Source organism: Lonchura striata, chromosome 14, assembly GCF_046129695.1.
Source record: "Lonchura striata isolate bLonStr1 chromosome 14, bLonStr1.mat, whole genome shotgun sequence".
Classification (NCBI taxonomy): Eukaryota; Metazoa; Chordata; class Aves; order Passeriformes; family Estrildidae; genus Lonchura; species Lonchura striata.
The window spans coordinates 4,506,378-4,526,243 of record NC_134616.1 but is presented as its reverse complement, the minus strand read 5'-3'; the positions used below and the strand labels follow the sequence as shown (position 1 = coordinate 4,526,243).

At 39.7% G+C, this 19,866-nt stretch overlaps 1 protein-coding gene across 3 annotated transcripts in view; it reads right to left on the bottom strand.

The window, feature by feature from the left end:
• RPS6KA6 (ribosomal protein S6 kinase A6) overlaps positions 1 to 19,866 on the bottom strand; it is a 37,032-nt gene that overhangs the window by 8,805 nt on the left and 8,361 nt on the right. For 2 of the 3 annotated variants that reach the window (XM_021543897.3, XM_021543899.3), the window contains exons 3-17: positions 16,401 to 16,517; positions 13,745 to 13,826; positions 12,949 to 13,029; positions 12,014 to 12,093; positions 8,977 to 9,083; positions 8,674 to 8,711; positions 7,511 to 7,653; positions 6,682 to 6,752; positions 5,331 to 5,419; positions 4,852 to 4,916; positions 2,949 to 3,051; positions 1,781 to 1,905; positions 1,378 to 1,503; positions 833 to 922; positions 64 to 222 (exon numbers count right to left, since the gene is read on the bottom strand). In XM_021543897.3, the coding sequence (XP_021399572.2) occupies positions 64 to 222; positions 833 to 922; positions 1,378 to 1,503; positions 1,781 to 1,905; positions 2,949 to 3,051; positions 4,852 to 4,916; positions 5,331 to 5,419; positions 6,682 to 6,752; positions 7,511 to 7,653; positions 8,674 to 8,711; positions 8,977 to 9,083; positions 12,014 to 12,093; positions 12,949 to 13,029; positions 13,745 to 13,826; positions 16,401 to 16,517 (1,476 nt within the window). The remainder of the gene's footprint in view (positions 1 to 63; positions 223 to 832; positions 923 to 1,377; positions 1,504 to 1,780; positions 1,906 to 2,948; positions 3,052 to 4,851; positions 4,917 to 5,330; positions 5,420 to 6,681; positions 6,753 to 7,510; positions 7,654 to 8,673; positions 8,712 to 8,976; positions 9,084 to 12,013; positions 12,094 to 12,948; positions 13,030 to 13,744; positions 13,827 to 16,400; positions 16,518 to 19,866) is intronic. The other variant, XM_021543898.2, reaches the window with a different exon arrangement.

The following is a 19,866-nucleotide window of genomic DNA, read 5'->3' as shown; positions in this document are numbered from 1 at the left end:
GCAAGGAGTGGCAACTGCAGAGCTGACAGGGCTGTGGGTGGGAGGGCTGGCTCGCTCACTCACCCCCTGGCAGTGCAGGTAGTCCACGGTCTTGGCGATGGTGAAGAGCACGGCGCTGGCCTCCCGCTCCGAGAAGAATTTCTGCCGCAGGATCCGGTCCAGCAGCTCCCCCCCCTTCATCAGCTCTGTCACCAGGTAGATGAATCTGCCATCATCATACACCTGGGGAGAGATGTGACAGTGCTCTCACCCAGAACACGCTGACAAAGGCAACATCTGTAGTTGCACATGCCCCTAAATCCCCTCCTCCCACAGGAGCGGGCAGCACAAACAGCAGGGGCTGCCAGAGCAAGGCAGCTCCTGTGTCATCCTGGGAGCTCATGACTCAAGCTGTTAATTCATCACTCTCAATTCAAGTTGTTAATTCATCACTCTGAGCTACATTTTTTAGTGTAAGAGCTTTTGTTGCAAGAGGAGAGCAGGCCACACTCCTGACTGCTCTTCCCTTCCCGGGCCATTCTGGCACAGACAGGACAACAGGCAGGCCGCTGCTTTCTCAGGTTACCAACACATTGGCTGCTCCTTTGAAACAAGAAGAAATATGGCTTTTCCAACCTTTACATCATTTCTCACTTCAAGCTGGTTAAACAGCCTATAGAAAAAATACCAGGACAATGTTGTGTTTTGAGACACTCCCTCTACTGTTACATACTGCTCTCCCAGTAGGTTTTTCTATGTAAAAGAAATGTAATGAATCCCAATAAACTGCCTACATCTGCATTTATTTTTTCAGCACTGTCTAATAAGAGGCAGCAGAAAAGGAGGTACATACATCCTTTAAAGTAATAATATTTGGATGTTGCCCATAACGCATGAGAATCTCGATTTCTTCTGAGGGATCCCTTTTGCTTTTATCAATTATCTGCAAAATATAACAGGAAAAACATCTTGCATAAACAAAGTCTATTAAATAAAGACATTTTTTTGTATTTACATTCTCCTTTCAACAACAGAATAAAAAATTCCAGAGTTCATTACTTCTTACTAATCATGAGTAATTAATCTTCCAGCTCCTCATCCCATTTATTCATTTCTTGCTCTATCCTAGTTAAAATTCTATCATTAATGCAGCCTGTCCTGCTCGACTGAACAAGGAAATGCACTGGTCTGAAGCATCACTAATTCCCTGCAGCCCAGTTCCACCCTTGTCAATCTCATTTTATTTCAGGTGCTCCCATCACTGGAGAGTATTTTCAGCTTTCAAGATTGTAACTTATTAACACATAAAAACACAGCAACTGGAAAACTCACAAATCTAAGTTTTCAAATTGACTAGTCAATCTTTTCAGAATGTCAGAGTGGAATTTATGCCAGTACCTTCACAGCAAACTCCATGTTTGTAGCTATGTGGATGCATCTCTTGCAAACAGAGTAGGAGCCCACACCAATATCTTCCTTCAGTTCATAGACATCAGTGAACTGTGCACTGTTTCCATGAAGCTGCTTTAAAAAAACACAGGCAAGTGGTTACCTAAAGCAACAGGATTCCCTTTCCCATTACACTGGTACCAACAGCAGAAGCTTCTTCTGCTTGCTCATGATTTTTCTTTGAAATTCTGCCTCCAGAAAAACAACAACTCACTTTTTAGAATTAAAAATATCCCATGGAAGTATTTAATGAGACACATTTTATAACAGTCTCCTCAAGAACAACTGTAAATACTGAATATTGGTCAGTCTTTGGCATGCCAAGGAAGTTTCCCAAAAAGCAAAGCATTACCTGGACTATGGGCAGGATATTGGTGAGAGGTGATATTTTATGGTCTTCTACAGTAGTAGTTGCAACAAAACTAAATCCCTTGAAGAGCTGGTGGGCGTTTGCACTAGGTGGGACCCCTGGAGAATCTGGGGGCACAGACACAGGATTAGTGTGGCTACAGCCCAGCAAGGGCATTTCAGAGCATTCAGGAGAGGCATGTTACATAAACCATCTTGAGGGAAGGGAAGCAAGCAAGAGGAACACCAATGTTAAATATTAAATAAAACTTCTACTTTGTTATCTGTGCTCTCTTACTCCAGTAACACAAACAAGTATTCCAGGGTTTCATCTGAAACTGCAAAACACTGCAGGAATTAATGTATGAACACATGTTTTAAGGAAGAAGTTTACTGAAACAAAACTATGTATGGAAAAGAAATAAAGATCATGGCCTTGTGCTCAACAGCTTTGTAACACAGAAGAGCAACAACAGAATGTGCTGCTTCAGTGGTGAATGAGCTGCTGGCAAGGCACAAGTGAGGCAACACAAGAATATCCAATTAGTAAATCTTCACTGAAAAAATATCCCTGAATTGTAGGAATTAAGTTTTCCTCAGGTCACATTCTGTGCACCCCTGAATTCACTGTCTGAAATCTCACAGTGAGCACAGCTCAGTAATTTTGTCCTCTTAAGAACACAGACCTTCTCCAAACAATCATAAGAAGAGGGTTTAAAAAGCTGGATGCAGCAGGAAAGAAAATTCACAAAAGAAAACCTGAAGTGAAACTTGAAGCAGACCAAGAAACAATAATGACAACAGTTAATGTTTCTTAAAGCAAGGCATTCTCAATAAAATACTAATCCTAAAAAGAATCACTGCTGCAATAAAACTGAGTTTATTTTAATATTAAATAGTTCCTCTCAAACACTGCATGCCTGACTTGAATCATAACTAGAAACCACGGTCCAACTTTTAATATTTCATTTATTTTTTTTTCTTCCTGAGTCAAAGATTAGTAAAATATTCAGAGAACAGAAACCTGCTGAGAGGAACACCCTCCTCCAAAGCCCTGGAACCCTGGTGCATCCTTCCCTTTTAACTTTGTCCCTGGCTTTTCTGCTTGTTGTTTTAGCATTAATAACCTCCTGTCCCACAAACCTCACCAATTTATAGCCATGTCCAGTTACCTTTTGGTGTTTTTGCTGTGAATTCTGGATCAAAACAGAAAGTATCTTCTGGCTTTCCAGAGGCAGGTTTGAATGGAGGCTGAATTTCTCTTCTGAACAGTTTCTGAAAGAGAAGGACAAAGATTAAGAGTCACTGAAGCTTCCACAGGTGCTGTTATTTTGCCAAGATAAATGGTAAAGGACAAAGACCCTCAACCTATGTCAGGCACGTCCCTCTTGGCAAGGAACTGCCCATTCTCAAAGCTCTAGTCCAGGTTTTTCCTAATCCACCCAACTAAATCAGGGAAAGATCTCAAATCTACAATAAATCCCATTTACAGCTAAGGAACAGAAAACTTCATGTCAAGAGATGTTGAATCCCCATGCAAAATTTAGGAAGTTCTAAGAGCATTTCCTTGCTATTTCTCTCCTTCTTTCAGATCTAGTTTTTGCAGTTTTTTTTAATTTAACCTTCCTGCACAAAAGCATACAGTATATTTTAGTTAAAAAAAAAAACCCAAAACAACCAATCAAAACCGAGGAAAGGGGACATAAATTCATCCCAAAGAAATCAAGAGGTAAAATACACAAGTGTCATCAACACCATCAGAGTGAAATGAACACAAATTATTGTCAAATTGAAAAAAAAAGAAAAAAGGAGGTAGAACTGCTGAGCTTTCAAGCTTCCCTGTTGGTATTTATTTCAACATCAGTCCCTTCAAAAGGAAAAAAGTAAATAATCAAGCCAAACAAGATAACAAATGCTGAAGTGTATTCACATAAAGCAGTGATGTTTTACTGTTGCTAAAAACTTGCTGCTGAACAGACTCTGAGGTAGCTGCTGCATGAACACAGCTAGAAAATCACTTTTCAGAAATAAATACAGGAGATAAACAGATGGATAATGATGAGGGGTTTCAAAGAAACAGGGGAGCACAGCACTGCCCTGTGTGGCTGCAGCTCTGTCAGTGCAGCCTCACAGCAGAGGGGAATTTGTTGTAAATGCAGGAGAACCCAGTGGGAAGAAATGCTGATGTCTGACTCCAATTCAGAAGGCTGAATGATTTCTTTATTATATTATAATACATTAATATACTATTTAAAGGAGATAGTGAAACTACATACTACTTTCTCTAACTACCAAATCTAACCCCCAACTCGTGACCCTTTCGCCACAGTGGGTTGGATTGGCCATCAGGCTCAAACAATCCTCACCAGAATCCAACCAAGTAATCACCCCAGCTAAACAATTCTCCAACCACATTCCACATGGGAAAAACAAGGAGCATAAAGAGAAATTCTTTTCTCTTTCTTCTCTCTGTGCTTCTCTATGAAAAAGTCCTGAGAGAGAGAAGAATGTGCCTGCCACAGGGATTTATTTCACACACAGCACCTTGGCTTTGAGAACACTTCTGGCAAACACAGCTCAGAGCATGATTGAACCACAGAGCAGAATCATAAGGTGCTGCTGAGAAATTGAAGCCAGGAGTTGTGAACTTGTAGACTTTGGACCATCTTGGAGCACTTGAGTTCATTCCTGAGCTGTGACTGGGATGGGAGTAATGCAGAAGGAAGTCCAGGACAGTTACAGCCAAGGGAGCACTGGACGGACACTTCCTGCAGGATTCCTGGGAACACCAGCAGCCTCTCCCAACTACAAATGCTCTAATGGATCATTTCAGCTTGAGAATGCTGCAACTCTTAATTATTTAAAAAGTAAATGCACAATTTGTAATTAATACTCTCTATCTGCAGTAAATATTGCAGCTCCAGATGCCAAGGAATTAGAGGAGAAGCCAGGGTGTGCCAGTCAGCAGTAATGCAGTGTTTGTTATGCTCTATTCAGATGTAAATACTTCTACAAATGCTACAACACACAGAAAAATTAGCAACAGCTTCATCTTTCAGATCCTCTTGTACTCACATTCCAGTCAACAGTAGAAAAAAAAGGATGTCTCTTGATTTCTTCAACACCATCTGAACCAGCTCCTGCACAAGAGAAAGACTGTATTTAACAAACTTGTGGCGAAATCTTTGAAGACTGCACTAAAAATTAGTTAATTTCTAAAAAGTTTGCACAGACATGGTTATTTGAGGGAACTGTGAATACAGAAATATTCCAAGGATGTCAAATACCCAAGGAGGCAAAGAGAGCACAAGAAGCCATAAATACAGCGTCAATATTCTTTGTTGTGACACTGTCAGAGCTTTGGCTCACTCCTAAGTCACTGATCCCACATTTCGACCATTCCTTGGCCAAACCCTGTAAGTCATGATCCAAACTAACAGGAAATGGTACCCAAATCTTACTGATCACCCAGAGCTTCAGAGTCTCTAAAACTACTTTTTTTTTTAATAAAAAGGCCGAGTTGATGATTTAAAGATCCAAATACATGAACCAACCTAATCTATTTGATGGGTTCCTTTTAAACAACATCCTCAGGAGACTTTGTGCTTCAGGGCTGAGGAACTGGGGCATTCCCAGCTTTGCTCTAAAAGAAAACAGAACAAGTCAGAGGAAGAAACCTATCTAAGTAAAAATTGTCTACATAGATTTCACTGCACAGTTTGATGTATCAAGGACCTATTCCAAAGCCTTGTAGAGAGCACATACTTAACTCATCAACTTTCCAAGTTTCCTGTTATAGGACTGGTTTAAAATAAAATCCAACAAAGAACAAATACATCAGATCAAAACCACCAAACCCCACCCAAGCAAGCTTTCTGCTGAAACAGAGTAAAATAATTATCTTAGGAATACTAAGTATTTTCAAAGGTATTTTCATATCACCAGGAGGTTTTACCCAAATAAGTACCAGTAACAGAAGAGACCCACCAAATCCCCAATTACCTGCCCTTGAAGTGATTACTACTATTCCTCCAGGGCTTATTGAGCATCATATTAAAGCTCACTGACGTTAGCATTTATTGTATTTAATAAAAACCCTAATGCCAAGGCAGGAGATTTTTGTGCAGCATCACTGGGAGCTGCAAGGGAGGCAGCTCATGGTCTAACTCATCCTTTCACAGGCAGCACCACCATGAACTCCCACTCAGGGCAAGCTCCAAGTGCCCTGCTGGGGGAAGAACAGAGTTTCTCTCTCCTCCCCTTCCCCGTCACCCCTCAGAGGGCCCAAGGCTCTGCCTGTGCCAGGAGGAAACTCTGCTAGCTGGGCACAGACAGATGAGAACATATTTGCCTAACAGCTCCACTCACTGAGCACCAGCTCACCCAGTTTGTCCAGTCCTACAGCTTCTGTTGTAACTGGGGCAATTTAAGATGAGAATTTGGGCACGTAAGGGCTCTCCACACATCTGTACACAAAGCAACACCTGATCACCTGCTGCTTACAAAACAAGGTGTGCTGTAACAACAGCAAGGGAGTGTAACAGCAACAGGAGTGTAAATCAAGCTGTTCTCAAGTCACTGCACTGTTCTTATCTTTATTATACGCCTACAATCAAAGCACAGATTCATCTTTTAGATTTTAATTGCTGGGGATACTTAATGGTACTTCAGAGTGAGATCTAAAGCTTATCAAGGGGCTTTGCTTTTTGCTCTTATTGCAGCTCAGTGCTCTTAGAACCATAGAATTATTTGGGTTGGAGGGGACCTTAAAGCTCATATTCTTCCACCCCCTGCCATGGGGACATCTTCCACAAGACCAGGCTGCACAAGGAGCTACAACAAGCTGTTAAAACATGTTTTAAATGACATTTTTGGACTTCTGAAAAAGGAAGCAGATATACTTACTTCAGTATCATATTCATAGTCTCATTTCGATCTTTACCTTGAAATGGCAGGGTACCAGTAAGCATTTCAAACTGGAAAGAACAAATGTTAATCTCAATCAACACTTCTTCCCCCAACTGCTGAAACAAAGTGTTAAGCACTGCACTCTTTCCTACCTCTACAACACACTGGTTGAACTTTGAAAATATTATGGAAATGTTCCCAAATCTAAAATTCTGCTCTCACTTGCAGTTTACATGATGAGAACAGTGTAGCATGGTGATGATGGAGGAAAATTATACATCAAGAAGCTACTCAAAAGTATTAAAATCTCCTCCAAAACCAGGTTTTAGATCTTGCCATAGTCCAAAATCTGAATGGTAAATTCCAGAACAGTAGTTTACTTTTCAAGTCCATCCTCCATGTCAGGCTGATGCTCTAGCACATCCCAGGAAGGGTAGAAGTGGCAGCAATTATTAACTTATCTCACTACTCCACTCCAGCATTCCTTCCACAAGCTCACTACCACAGAAATGCCATTAATACTCCTTCAAACCAAGCCTTCAAGTCTGTTTTTAAATTTATCTATGAAGTAACATGCAAAATAAATGTACAAAGTGAAGTCTCACACTGACTACAACCGGCTTTAACTACTAATGGACGACACAGGATTTTCAGGTGCCTGATAAACATTTCTTTAAAATGAAAAATCAATTTTATTCCACCCAGAAGCAATTCAGTCATTGAATTGTCCCCCTTACCCAAGCATCCCTAATCAGAAGTGGGCAAGCTTATTCTAAAAGTGCATTTGTGTGAGCTTAGCAAGGGAAGCAAGAGGCAAATACAGTACCATGAGGACCCCAAAGGACCACCAGTCAGCACTCTGGTTGTGCCCTCGCCTGTTTACCACTTCAGGAGCCATGTACTCTACAGTACCACAGAAAGAATAGGCCTTCTTCTCTTGGTCTACTGATTCCTTGCTGAGTCCAAAGTCTACAACAACAGCACCACAAGAATACAGCCAGTGAAGAATGCCAAGGGAACACAAATAAATCAATATACGGTAATTCAAAATGCAAGCGTCAAGAAATATGATTAGCACAGCTCTCCATGAAAAAAGAGACTGCAGGTATCTGGAGAGAGCACATTTAGTTTACTACACACCTCCAAAACCATTCTAAAAAGTCATTAAATTCATGATTAGCCATCAAAATTATTACTGAATTAACTCGACATTTGAAATCCTACACCTTCGGAGCTCTAAAATGCTCAGAAGTTCTCATTTTCTCTGTTTACTGCCTGCTTTATTCACACAAAAAAAATGGATAAAAGTAAAAATCAAAGGGAATGCAGCCTGCATGGTCTGGTCTTACTGAATGATGAATAAATAAAATCACACTAAAAATATTGTTGTTACATAAGGCAACATGGTTCTGTAACCTGCCTCAAGTTCAGTACAGAACAGCCCTGCATTCCCAGAATATTTAATTCCCAGAACACTTTTTTCCCTATTGTGAATACTCAAGTCCTTGACACTGGCTCAGCTCTCCAACACCCTTTTTTTCACAGGAGAAAATGATTGCTAATCAATGTTCCTATCCATTATTTCCACTTTCAGAAGGAAGTGACAAATTTGGGATTGAATTGTGTTTAAATATAGCAAAATTTTAAAAGGCATGCATTTCATAAACCTGATTTCCATCACCATTATTCTATCAAGTCTTTGAGGGTTTAAAAAACATTTTCTCTTAGAATCTAAGAGCAGTATCTTAGATTAAAATATATGATGAAATCTTTAGTACAAAATCATCACCTTCAATGTAATTTACAGCTTTCAGAAATTTACAGTAATTTGTTTTCTAAACAGTCTTTTATATACATCATTTTCTAGAATATATGTATTTGGATTGTTCCTCACAGAACTATTTTCTGCAATCTTATATGCACTTAAAATTGATAATACAGAAACTCAAACTTATTTACACAAGAGCTATATTAATGAGTGGTGCCTACCTGTTAACTTGATATGTCCTGCTTCATCAAGCAAAATGCTGAAAATTAAAATTCACATTCACCAAACCACATAAAGATCAATGTTTACATAAAACACTTAAAATATAAGTTAAAAATTATGACATCAAATTCTGTTATTTTTAAAATGAGCTAATATTATTTCATTTAAATCACAGATACGTGTTTAACATTTTGTAGTTGTTTACAAAGTCTTAACAGAAACAGTTTTAATTTCTTACAGTGTGAAAAAGCAAAGCAACAAGCAAAATACACATAATAGTGGTAAAATACATTTTACTTTACTTTTCTGGCTTCAGGTCCCTGTACACAATTCCCAAGCTGTGAAGGTGATCCAAAGCAAGGGCCAGTTCTGCGAGGTAGAATTTCACATCTTCCTCTGTAAACATAACCTAATAAGAACTGTATAGATTTACCTTCTGATCTTGTCTTCAGTTTTTAAAACTGCAATCTAAAAAATATATAGTCCTGTCTGCCTAGATTTCAAACTTAGTTTTGAAAGTCCCTTGTGAACTCATAATTCATGAGTTCAGCCAAGAGAAATGATTTAGTAATATCTGTTAATTATAAAATACACAAAGAACTACCTGCAATACTTAAATAAAGCCATCAGCATTACTGCAGAGCATTAATTAACTTTTAGATAATAAATTAATTGTTATATTTGGTGTAATTGCCACCCAGCACTCCTCCTGCCACAAACCCAGACAGTTTTCCACTGCATCGTAAAATTTAATACATGGCTGCTGTATTGGGTGAACGTGAATTCACATTAACAAGATTTAGGGGGAAAAAAAAGCAAAAATCATTTAGGAATACAACATGGAGAATAAATCACTGGTGGCAATAACAATGACAGCCTGGGAGTTGAAGAACCTGCTCTGCTCTTAGGAAAAAACTATTAAAGAACCCTGGTGAGATACTGAAATATTGATGGTACTTCTGGAGCTGAGATGCACTTCTGTCCTGCACACTCCTCAGGTGGCTTTAATTTAATATACAAAAACTTTGCCTGCTTTGACTCTTGTCACGTTCTACAAATTACTGGAGAGCTTGGAATCTTTAACTGGATTGAATTTGGGCTTTAAGGGAACTAACTGGATTGAATTTGGGCTTTAAGGGAACTATTCCCTTATTTGCTGAATCCAGCAGGATTCGAAGCTCTCCAGTAATTTGTAGAACGTGACAAGAGTCAAAGCAGGCAAAGTTTTTGTATATTAAATTAAAGCCACCTGAGGAGTGTGCAGGACAGAAGTGCATCTCAGCTCCAGAAGAAAGTGCAGTGCAGCCTCTCAGCTGCAATGGGAGTACCTGGGCTCCCTGATTCCTGCCCCTACTCTGAATTGCTCAGGTGTGATCTGTTCTCCAGGCTCAGAATATTCCTCATTTCCATAATGAGAGGTGCTGACCTCAGGTGAACAAGGAAGCTGTTACACTCCACACAGGGTCACCTTCACACCTCTAAAGATCAATGTTCATGCTGGGTTTCATCTCTTTCAAAAGAACAAAGGGAAACCTTGGATTTCATTACTGCTTGGATTTCATTATTCCTTGGATTTCATTACTCCTTGGAGCAGCCAAAATGCAAATCTCAATATAATGGGGCTAAATGCTAATCTACCATCTCCCCATAATGACATGTAAAGCTGTTCTCTGGGTCAAGTCAAACATGATGCAAGTCAGCTCCATTAGATATTACCAATAAAAACTTCATTACACACTCATCTCACTGCCACTGCTGAAACTCTCATACCCACATTAGAATTTAAAAACCAACAAAATAACTTCAACAACTTCATACTAAACCAAATAAATTTAAAATAATCCTTGTGTGCAAAGTATGGAATGCCACAGGGAATTTATCCTCATGTGCATAATCCATAGGCTGTGTTTTACCATGGACTCTTGAAACTACTTCCCATTCCCACCAGAAAATAAAAACCTGATTTTTTTCATATCTATATACACAAAAAACAGTATGAAAGGTAACTAAAGTGTTCCAAAAACCAGGTGGAGTCTCAGCAGTAAGAAAACTTGAGAATTACAACTCCTTGATTCCCACAGGGAACACATTCCCCTTTCAACCCCCAGCAGGAGTTCTTATGGATAGCCTTGCATCCCTTATTGAAGAATGCTCCACAGGGGACAATCCCAGCTGGGTTAGTGCAAGAGAACAGCTCTTCCTGCTCTGCCAGAATTCCCTCTGGAATTGGACATTCCATATCAAAGCACAGCCTGACCTCTTTCCTACCTCCTGCTCCAATAACCCAGGACAAGTCAGTCACTTTAAGTTTTTAACAGCCATTTTAGCTTCCAGATTAATTAATTTTGAGCTCAATTCTTAATCACTGTGTAACCAATCTCAGTTTTTAACAAAAATGCCTTTAAATTATTTCTCTTTAGCCTGTTCCTAAAGTAAAACCTTTATTTTTATGAGAAGTGTAAGGGGGAAAAACCTCTCTCCTGGCCTTACATACTGAGAATAAACAACCTCCTCCATGCCATGAAAAACATCAGATAACACAGTTTGCTCATTTAAGAAAGTGGCTTTTCCTGTGCTTTGGCAATATAAATGGATTTACAGTGGTGAAAACACTGAAAACCTCACTTGCTGTGAAGCTGTTGAGAAACTGCCATTAAAAATTTAGATCTTTATAAAAGGTTTGCCAAAAGAAAACAAGAGTCTTCTAAACGTGTTCATAACACTTAAGGTAACATAATAAATATTTGATGGCAAACATTTAAAAAAAAATAACAACAGCCTGTAGCTGTATCCCATTCCCTCCTCTGGAGCTCTCCCTCCAGGAAACAAAAACAGAAATGAAAAACTCAAGGTCCAGTTGTGTGCCAGGGTTGGATGGAGGGGAGTGGGCTCAAAAGCACTCTTGTGTCCCCACTTTGTGGGGTTCAGGATGAGCACTGGGATTGCAGCACCAGGCAATTTCACAGTGCAGCAACAAGCTCTCAGGGCTGCAGGATTCCAGGAGCACCTAGGCTGACTAAGAGCATGAGAACTACACATCCCCTTCCTTCAGTGCTAAATATTCATTTACTTCAGTTGTGTTTCCAAGCAACAAAACATTTTTAGACAAAAGAACTGTACTTTGCAGATGCCAAATTAAAACTTGGGCTACTCATCAATACACACTCGGGTTTCTTAAGGATAGGACAGAATCTAGAATATGTAAGGCAAGCCTAAAAGTTATTAAAAACTTCACTATGACAAGAAATATGGGGGAAAACAGGTTTAGAAGCCAATCCTGTACCAACAAAACCCAGCCCCTGTCTAAGAGTGAGTGGAGATAAAATTTTAGGTACTTACCTCTTTGGATAATCGTGTGAATACATCTCCTCCCCTGAGAAAATCCAGTATTAAATAGAGCTTCCCTTCAGTCTGAAAGGCTTTAAAAAAATTTAAAAAGTAAAAAAACATTAATAGTTGTACAACAAAGCTACAAAACAGATCTGAATGCTTTTACAACTAGGAAATTTCAGTAACAGGCAATACTTTTGTTGTGGAAGTGAAATAATTCAGCAGCACATGAGGTAATTTACTGAATGATTCCTTGCTTCTTCAGAGAAGAAAATCTTAGTCATGAGAGATGATTAAAATAATGTTCTTTTATTTCTCCTTTGTCAAACAGAAGCAGCAAGGACATCAATTACTGTGGTTTGGTTTAAATCAATGAAAAGTACAAAATCTCAGCAGAACTTGAATGTAAATAATCTGAAACTCTTACAAGAGGGCTTAACCTAAAACTTTTATACAGCTATGTATTTACATTCCTATTTTTTTTTCCCCAAGTTGCTAGAACCTAATGTGGAACCTCCAAAAGTAAGAGAGAACAAGAGCAGCTGTGCCTTCAAGCCAAGGGAAGGAATGTTGGTGCTGGGATCCCTGACAAGGGAATGAAGTGCAGAACTCCAATGATTTCAGAAGGCTAATTAATTACTTTATTATACTATATTACACTAACAAGAATTATAACTAACTAGAAAAACTCATGACTCTCTCAGGAGAGTCCTGAGACACACATGGATCCAACTGGTCCATGAATCCAAACAACCATCACCAGAATCCAATCAAGCAATCATCTTGGGTAAACAAGCTCCAGACCACATTCCACATGGGCACAAACAGGAGCAGCCAATGAGATAAGAATTGTTTTGATTCACTTTTCTCTGCTTCTCTCAGGAGAAACCCTGAGAAAGCCAAGTGCAAGGAAGGGCAGGCAAAGCAGAGGGATGTGTACCAACCATAGTGCAGTTTGACGATGAACGGGTGATTCACTTCCACCAGGATGTCGCGCTCCATCTTGGTCCGGACTCTGTCCCGAACTGAGGGCAGACAAGAAAAAACAACAACAGTGGGACCAAATGCATTGAGTACAACACAGAAAGGCTCTGCTGGCTAAAAGAATCTCTTCCCTCATCACCTGATTTGTTCTTAATGTTCAAGTCTCATAAAACTCCTTTTAGAGAGCGAGACTCTGGTTTGTTGTATTTCCAGTACATCCCGACATTTCGTGATAATCCATATTGCTTTCAAGAAGAAAGCTCCTACCTATGTTCCCAACTTCAATTTTTGAATTAACTCTCTGTCCTGAATAGGAAATATTTTTAAGATTACTTTTTCACAGTGGACTCGTATCCATTCAAGTGTCTCCTGAAAGCCAAAACACTGAATTAAATTGTTCTGGCTCCTGGAACAAGAGACTGACTTAATTTTAACCACAGCAGAGTTCTGACTTAACAAAAGACAAAAGGAAAACTGTTTATGAAATTAACTTGTTTTCATATAATGAAAAGTCTAAACAGAATTAAGTAATCCAATTTTAAACTTTGAAAGAGCATTTCTAACCACATAATTAAAGCTACCTGGCCAGATTTAAAATAATACTTAAACATGAACTTACAAGTCACTCTAAAAAAAACCCTCATGTCAGAGAGGAGTTATGAACTCACTGACAAATATTTAAGATTAAAAAAAAGCTTTTAAATACAGGTGCACTAAACCCCATGGTCCAAAGTCTCAGTTGAAAGACAAACCTACCTTTTAAAGAAGCTTTTTTCAACACTTTCATTGCATAAAGCTGCCCAGCATCAGGCCCAATTATCTTCCTCACGAGGAAGACCTGGCAATACAAAGCCCATTTTTAAATCACTGCGAGCTTGGTAATGAAACCCAAACTCTCACAAAGCATTTGCAAACCTCCCATTAATGTCAGGCAGCTTCCAGTGCTCTGGATCAAGCACACACCCTTAGAGGAAGAGCAAAACTGCATTCCTTGATCAGATCAGAGCTGCAAAGCACCAAGCTCTCTTCTGAAGCATGACACTGCCCATAAACTTTGGATTCTTTCCTGATTTATCAAAGAAGTTCTTACAGAAAGGTTTCTTTCTATCACTTTCTTGGAGAATGACAATTCTGCTTGGTCTGCCATCTCCCAAGAGGTTTTTGAGGTTTAAGACCCAAGTCTCAAATATGAAACATTCATTTTTATTAATGAATTCTGTACAAGTGGTGAGATGAAAGCAAGAAAACCTCACCATTTAAGATCAAAGCACCCTTTCCCTCTGGAATAGCAACTCCAACAGGTTTTTCAGCTTTTTTTCTCTCCAAAAGAGTTTTAAAGATAGATGGGATACAACTTGACACTGAGTAAAGCATATTAGATAAAGTATTGCACTACAAAGACATGGAGCTACACTAATTTTTAACCACCAGATCTTCCAATTTACCAAATGGTTTGACATGTGCTCCTGCTTCTAAATTGTTGTTCTTATAATAGCAATTATTAGTTATGAATTAACAAGTTTTGCTGTAAAAAAAAACAACATACAAGTCAGAAGAGAAAGCCAAGAGCTCCCCACAATTGCCTCTCTGATCTCAGCTTATCCAGACTTTAATTTACAATTAATTTATTTGCATCTCAAAATTATATATATTTTTCAATGATCTCGTCAAGTTTTCCATTCTAAAATCAGAAATTCAGGCACTGTCATGACTAAGTTGTACAAGGTTGGGAGAGGGGTTGTTTTTATTTTAAGCTCTGGTTAGAAGAAAAATATGTTTCAAGGTCGTCTGGCTTTTTTTTTTAATAACTTTTGTCCAATAACTGACCTACAACAGTGCTCTCCTATAGGCCAAAGTGATAGAAAATAGTAAAGCAAGTAATTTCAACACCAGCAACTAAGAAAACAGCTGTAGCTAAATACAATGACAATTATAAAATATTAAAAAGCACATAGAAATATTTTAGTCTTAACAACCAACAACTTGTGAGGACACAAGGAATTCTATGTGCAAGTTACAAATTTTAGCTAATAAGACCCACAATAGCTGAAAATTACTGAAGCACCACCTATTTATTTAATTTGCAGACAAACCCTCCAGAACTCCACATCTGCTTTAGAAGGCACATCATTCCTGAGAGAATGAAGAGAGAAATTCAGTAACTCAGGAGGTTTAACCCTTTATTTCTGTGGAAGTGTAAAATCCTGCACTAATGTCAAAACCAGGCTCCAGAAAACCTCCCTTGTGCTTGCCAAACCCAAAGGAAAAGCCCTGGGAGTAGAAACTGGGAAGGGAAAACACCATGAAGGCAACAGCCACTGAGCCTCCTGTTTTTTCTCTTTTCACTGGAAAGAACAGAGGAGAGCTCTGAGCTCAGGTGTGCAAGCCCTGAAAAGGCACAGGCAGCATCCCAAAGCTCCAGAGCATGGCTGGCCCAGCTGCTGGGATTCCAAGCAGGAGCACTCCTGAGGCTGGCAGAGCCCTGAGCTCTGGGAAGCCAAATCTGAGGCAGGGCTGGCTGTGGCAGCTGTGTTGAACCTGATGTGGCTTCAGACATCTCCAATCAGGAGTAAGAAAAGCATGGAGCCCTTTCAGGCTCCTACAGTGAGAAGTGTGTGAGGGAATTGGCAACCAGCATTAGCAGGTAGAGAAATGTTTCTGAAACCTCAAAATATTAAGAAATATTTGAAGTCTGCTCTCTATCACTTAGGCACAGAATGCCTCCCTAATGTCCATTTCTTCCTCTCTCACTGTTCTCTATGCAGAGGTTTGTTCCTGCCTAAAGACACACACAGAATCAGCAGAACAGGAAAATGGGAACAAATGTAAAGCTGACTGACTACTTTAGCTGTTGCAAAAGATGTAGTCTGACTCTGGTTTTAAAAAATTAATCACCTTCCTATACACTAGGATTAATATTTCAACTACTGTGTTTCAACACAGTGACAGAGATCAGATTTTCAACTTCATTTCTGCAAAGTGACACCCAGTGGCACATTACAAAAGGAAAATATTGTAACAAAAACCCTGCCATATTTCTTCTCTGTGCCATTTGAATAATTAGTGTCTTTTAGCTGGAGATCACTTGATAAATACAGCAAACTAGAAAAAGTAAATAAGCTGAGAAATGTATTTCAGGTTAAGACCAAAACTGCAACAATCAACTCTTCTGCAGCTACATAAATACATATTTTGTGTCTTGAAAAAAGCCAAACATTCCCAGTAGATCAAGTCCCATTACCAAAAGACAAACCAGCATTTCCTTCAGAAGGTTCTGTCCATGGCACTGGAGCAAGGCTGGGAAAGGATTCCATTACTCAATATAGTTTCAAATTATATTCCCAGCAATTCTGCTGGCCACTATTTCCCTGGAATGTCTGGACAGGTCTATGGAACAAGTTTATCACCTTACCTTTCCAAATGATCCCTGTCCAAGAACCTTAAGTAGTTCAAACTGTGCTGGATCTGCTTTCTCACATCCTTCTTTCACATGGTGTGTAATAGGAATTTCTTTCACACTTCCTTCATCCTGTGATTTCAAAGCAAATAAAATGCAACAGTGAGCAGGCTTGCAGTAACTAAGTCTTGCTAAAAGTGCATGTAAATACCTGGATTTTTCTTTATTTAGTTTTATTTTAGTAAAATATTTGGAATTCTAATAAGGCTTAAAGGAAAACTGTTCAAATGAAGAATTTTCCTATCTATCTTTTCTTAAACAGATACACCTTAAATTTCTAAACTGAAGGAAAACTCTCAAAGAATGCTCATTTCTTTTTGCCATAAATATTTCAACTACAGAAAAGCTGGATTATTTAACATGAAAGGAATAAATGCACAGATTTTAAAACCAAGACTTCTGTGCTTCACCTCTGCTTAGCAGCTTTAGTTTTCCCAGTGATTACTCTTCTCATCTTTCCCCCTTCCTGAAATAAGTCTTAATGAAAGCCAAATTGAATTTCATCATTTGGGGTAATTATTGCTTTTCACAGCAGCAAATAATAACTCTGGTCATCCATTTGTAGCTGAAGGAACAGGCAGCATCTGAAGACCATAAATAAGAGATGAGTCATCTTAAGGACTCTGAGAATTCTTGCATCCAAGAGAAGAAACAGCTCTGGGGTGCAGAGCTCCTGGGAAGATTATCCTGTGTGGGGACCTCCTTCAGACAGCTGAGGGTAATTCTGAGCTGGGTGAGTGATTTAATGTTCTCTTGACTGTCTCATGTCCCTCTCATCTTTAGCAAAGCAGGGCACAGCAGCCCCAGTTGTGAAAAGACAAACATTACTGATGACACAAATCCCATGATGGATTGCAGCTTTTATGGTGTAAGAGAAGTTTCTGAGAGCCAAAACAAGCAAGGTATCAAAATAAGCACTCTTGAAATTAAAAACTGAGGTCCACAACAGCAACCTCAGCTTGCAGGTGGAAAAGGAGCAGCACCCTCAGCCCTAGCAAGAAGATCGATAAAGTTCTTGTACACAACAAAATCACAAGTGAAAATCACATCTGATTTGCTTGAGTTCACTTTTGGGGTATCAAATTATTATCAGCTGTCTCCCTCTCTTCAGGCCTTCATTTTGAAAGCTTCTCTTAGCAGAGACCAGAAAACCACACCACCAACCTCCTGTGAGTTACAGGCCCTCAATGAGAAGTGCAAACAGCACCAGGAAAGGATCTGAGTACTGGATGAAGCAGCTGAGTTTTGGAAATAACATCATCTACAGTCAGGTGAATTTACTGCCCAAGACTGTGCATTAATCAGCTTTATCACAGTTCATACAGAAGTACCTGGATGAAATTCTGGTTTTACACAGAAATTCAGAGTAAGAATCTGCTCATCTAAATTTGTACATGCTGCAGTAATTAAAGAAAAAAAAAAAAAAAAAGAAGAAGAAGAAGCAATCATCACACTGCATTAATTACTTCTGCCTTAATTGCTTTGCTTGTCCAGAGGGGAAAAGAGAGTTCAAACAAACATCTTGGTATATTCCCAAAGTGTAGTCCAGCTGTTACGGCACACAGTCCTTTCCCCTCCCCTCTCTTATTTCATCCTCCTTCTGGGAAAGGCCTGTTTGTTCTGCCTGCTTCCCACACAAAGGTGGGTATTAACACCAGACACTGCTGAAAACAGTTAATTCCATAATTCACAATCAAGCTACTTTATTTCCCTCTTTGGTCACAAGCCCCATCACACACTGATGACACACTGTAAAATCCCAACTTCCCCCTCATCCATCCCCCTTGGTGACTGCATTTATGCACTCAGAGGACAGATACACCTATCTTTTCATTTTCCTTTACTTTTTAAACACATGCCTAATTTAAGGCAGGTAAGAACAGTAGCATTTGGAAGTCATCTGATGACAGATGAAAGCAGCAAGTTGTCTAATTACACACCCAGTTGTACAACAGACTTAATGGCTGCTTCTTCCTATGAAATATGTAAATACTCTATTTAGAAGCCTTTTTTCTTCACCATCCTAATTTGTATTCCTCAACACCGTGAAACTTTGCATGAGAAAAGCTCTTTAAGAGTTCAGCCTCTCCTGTGTTTATCACCCACCTCGAGCCATTAGCCTGTGACATCACAGGTGGTTGCTGAGGAGACTGAGAGGATTTCTAAATGTGAACTCAGGAGAGAAATGTTTTCCATGCAAATAAAGACTAACTTGAGATGGATTCAAAGAGTTTTTTAAATAAAGTGTTTTATCTTCACAAAAGATGTCTATATAATTTCACTTTCTTAACTATCATTAAGGTACTAAAAATTGGCACAACTGGGGTGTAAGAGACCTCTTCATCACCGCCAAGGAGTGAGCACAAAGAGCTGAGCTGCTCCAAGCCACTTTCATTTTCATTTCTACTTCGGCCTCTGTGAACTGCAGATTTGGTTATCTCATTTTGTGTTCTGCTGCTTGAGCAGCAAATTTCTTTCCAAGCTGAGGCACCAGCTCCTACCCAGTGGCCTTGCACAAAAGGGAACTCAACTTTTCCTTGCTCCCACAGCAGGTTCACCAGGAGCTGAAGGAAACACTGGGATCAGTCCTGGCTTTGTCACAGCTCCCTGGAATGTGGCTCCAGGCACCCGAGAGCTCAGCAACCTCCTGCTCTAGAGCAGCAGAAAACTCAGACAATCCACTGCTCCTTTCTTTGCTACATGTGAGACCACTCTGACACTTTATTTACTCACTCCACACCAGGAAATGTCCAGGCACCACGTGGATCTATACCCAAGACTTCATTCTCCAAATCCCTTCCTTATAAATGTGGTTATTATGACACAAAGCAGTGGTTACAGCTGGTGACAAGATCGATTTATCCCACAATCCCAGACTGGTTTGGGTTGAAGAGACCCTAAAGCCCATCCAGTGCCACCCCTGCCATGGCAGGGACACCTTCCACTGTTCCAGGTTGCTCCAAACCCCATCCAACCTGGCCTTGGACATTGCCAAGGACTCTTTGGGCAACAGCTACCTTCATGACCCTGCTCAAAAATACAAGGAGGAGTGTGTTGTGAAATGCTGGCCAATGTTCCCATGGGCAGTCAGACATTTCACCACACACAGGAAGAGAGTGAAGTTTAGTCCAAGGTTTAGCCAGCACACAGAACACTCATCCTCAGCATCTCCTAAACAGGCACTGGGCAAAATCCATGCTCAAGAGGGGCTTACCTGGGATATTTCTACATAAAAGCAAAATTAACATACTGGTGTACACATTAATTCTGCTCTAAAAAAGCAGAATTAAGTACCTTTGAGCTGAAGGTACAGCAGCTACACTAAAATCTACAAAGGCAGAACAAATGATTGCAGCAAGAGCAGCATTCAGCACTCTGTATGAAAGGTCCCAGGCTGGCCTGAACATTTCTGAGGTTGAGG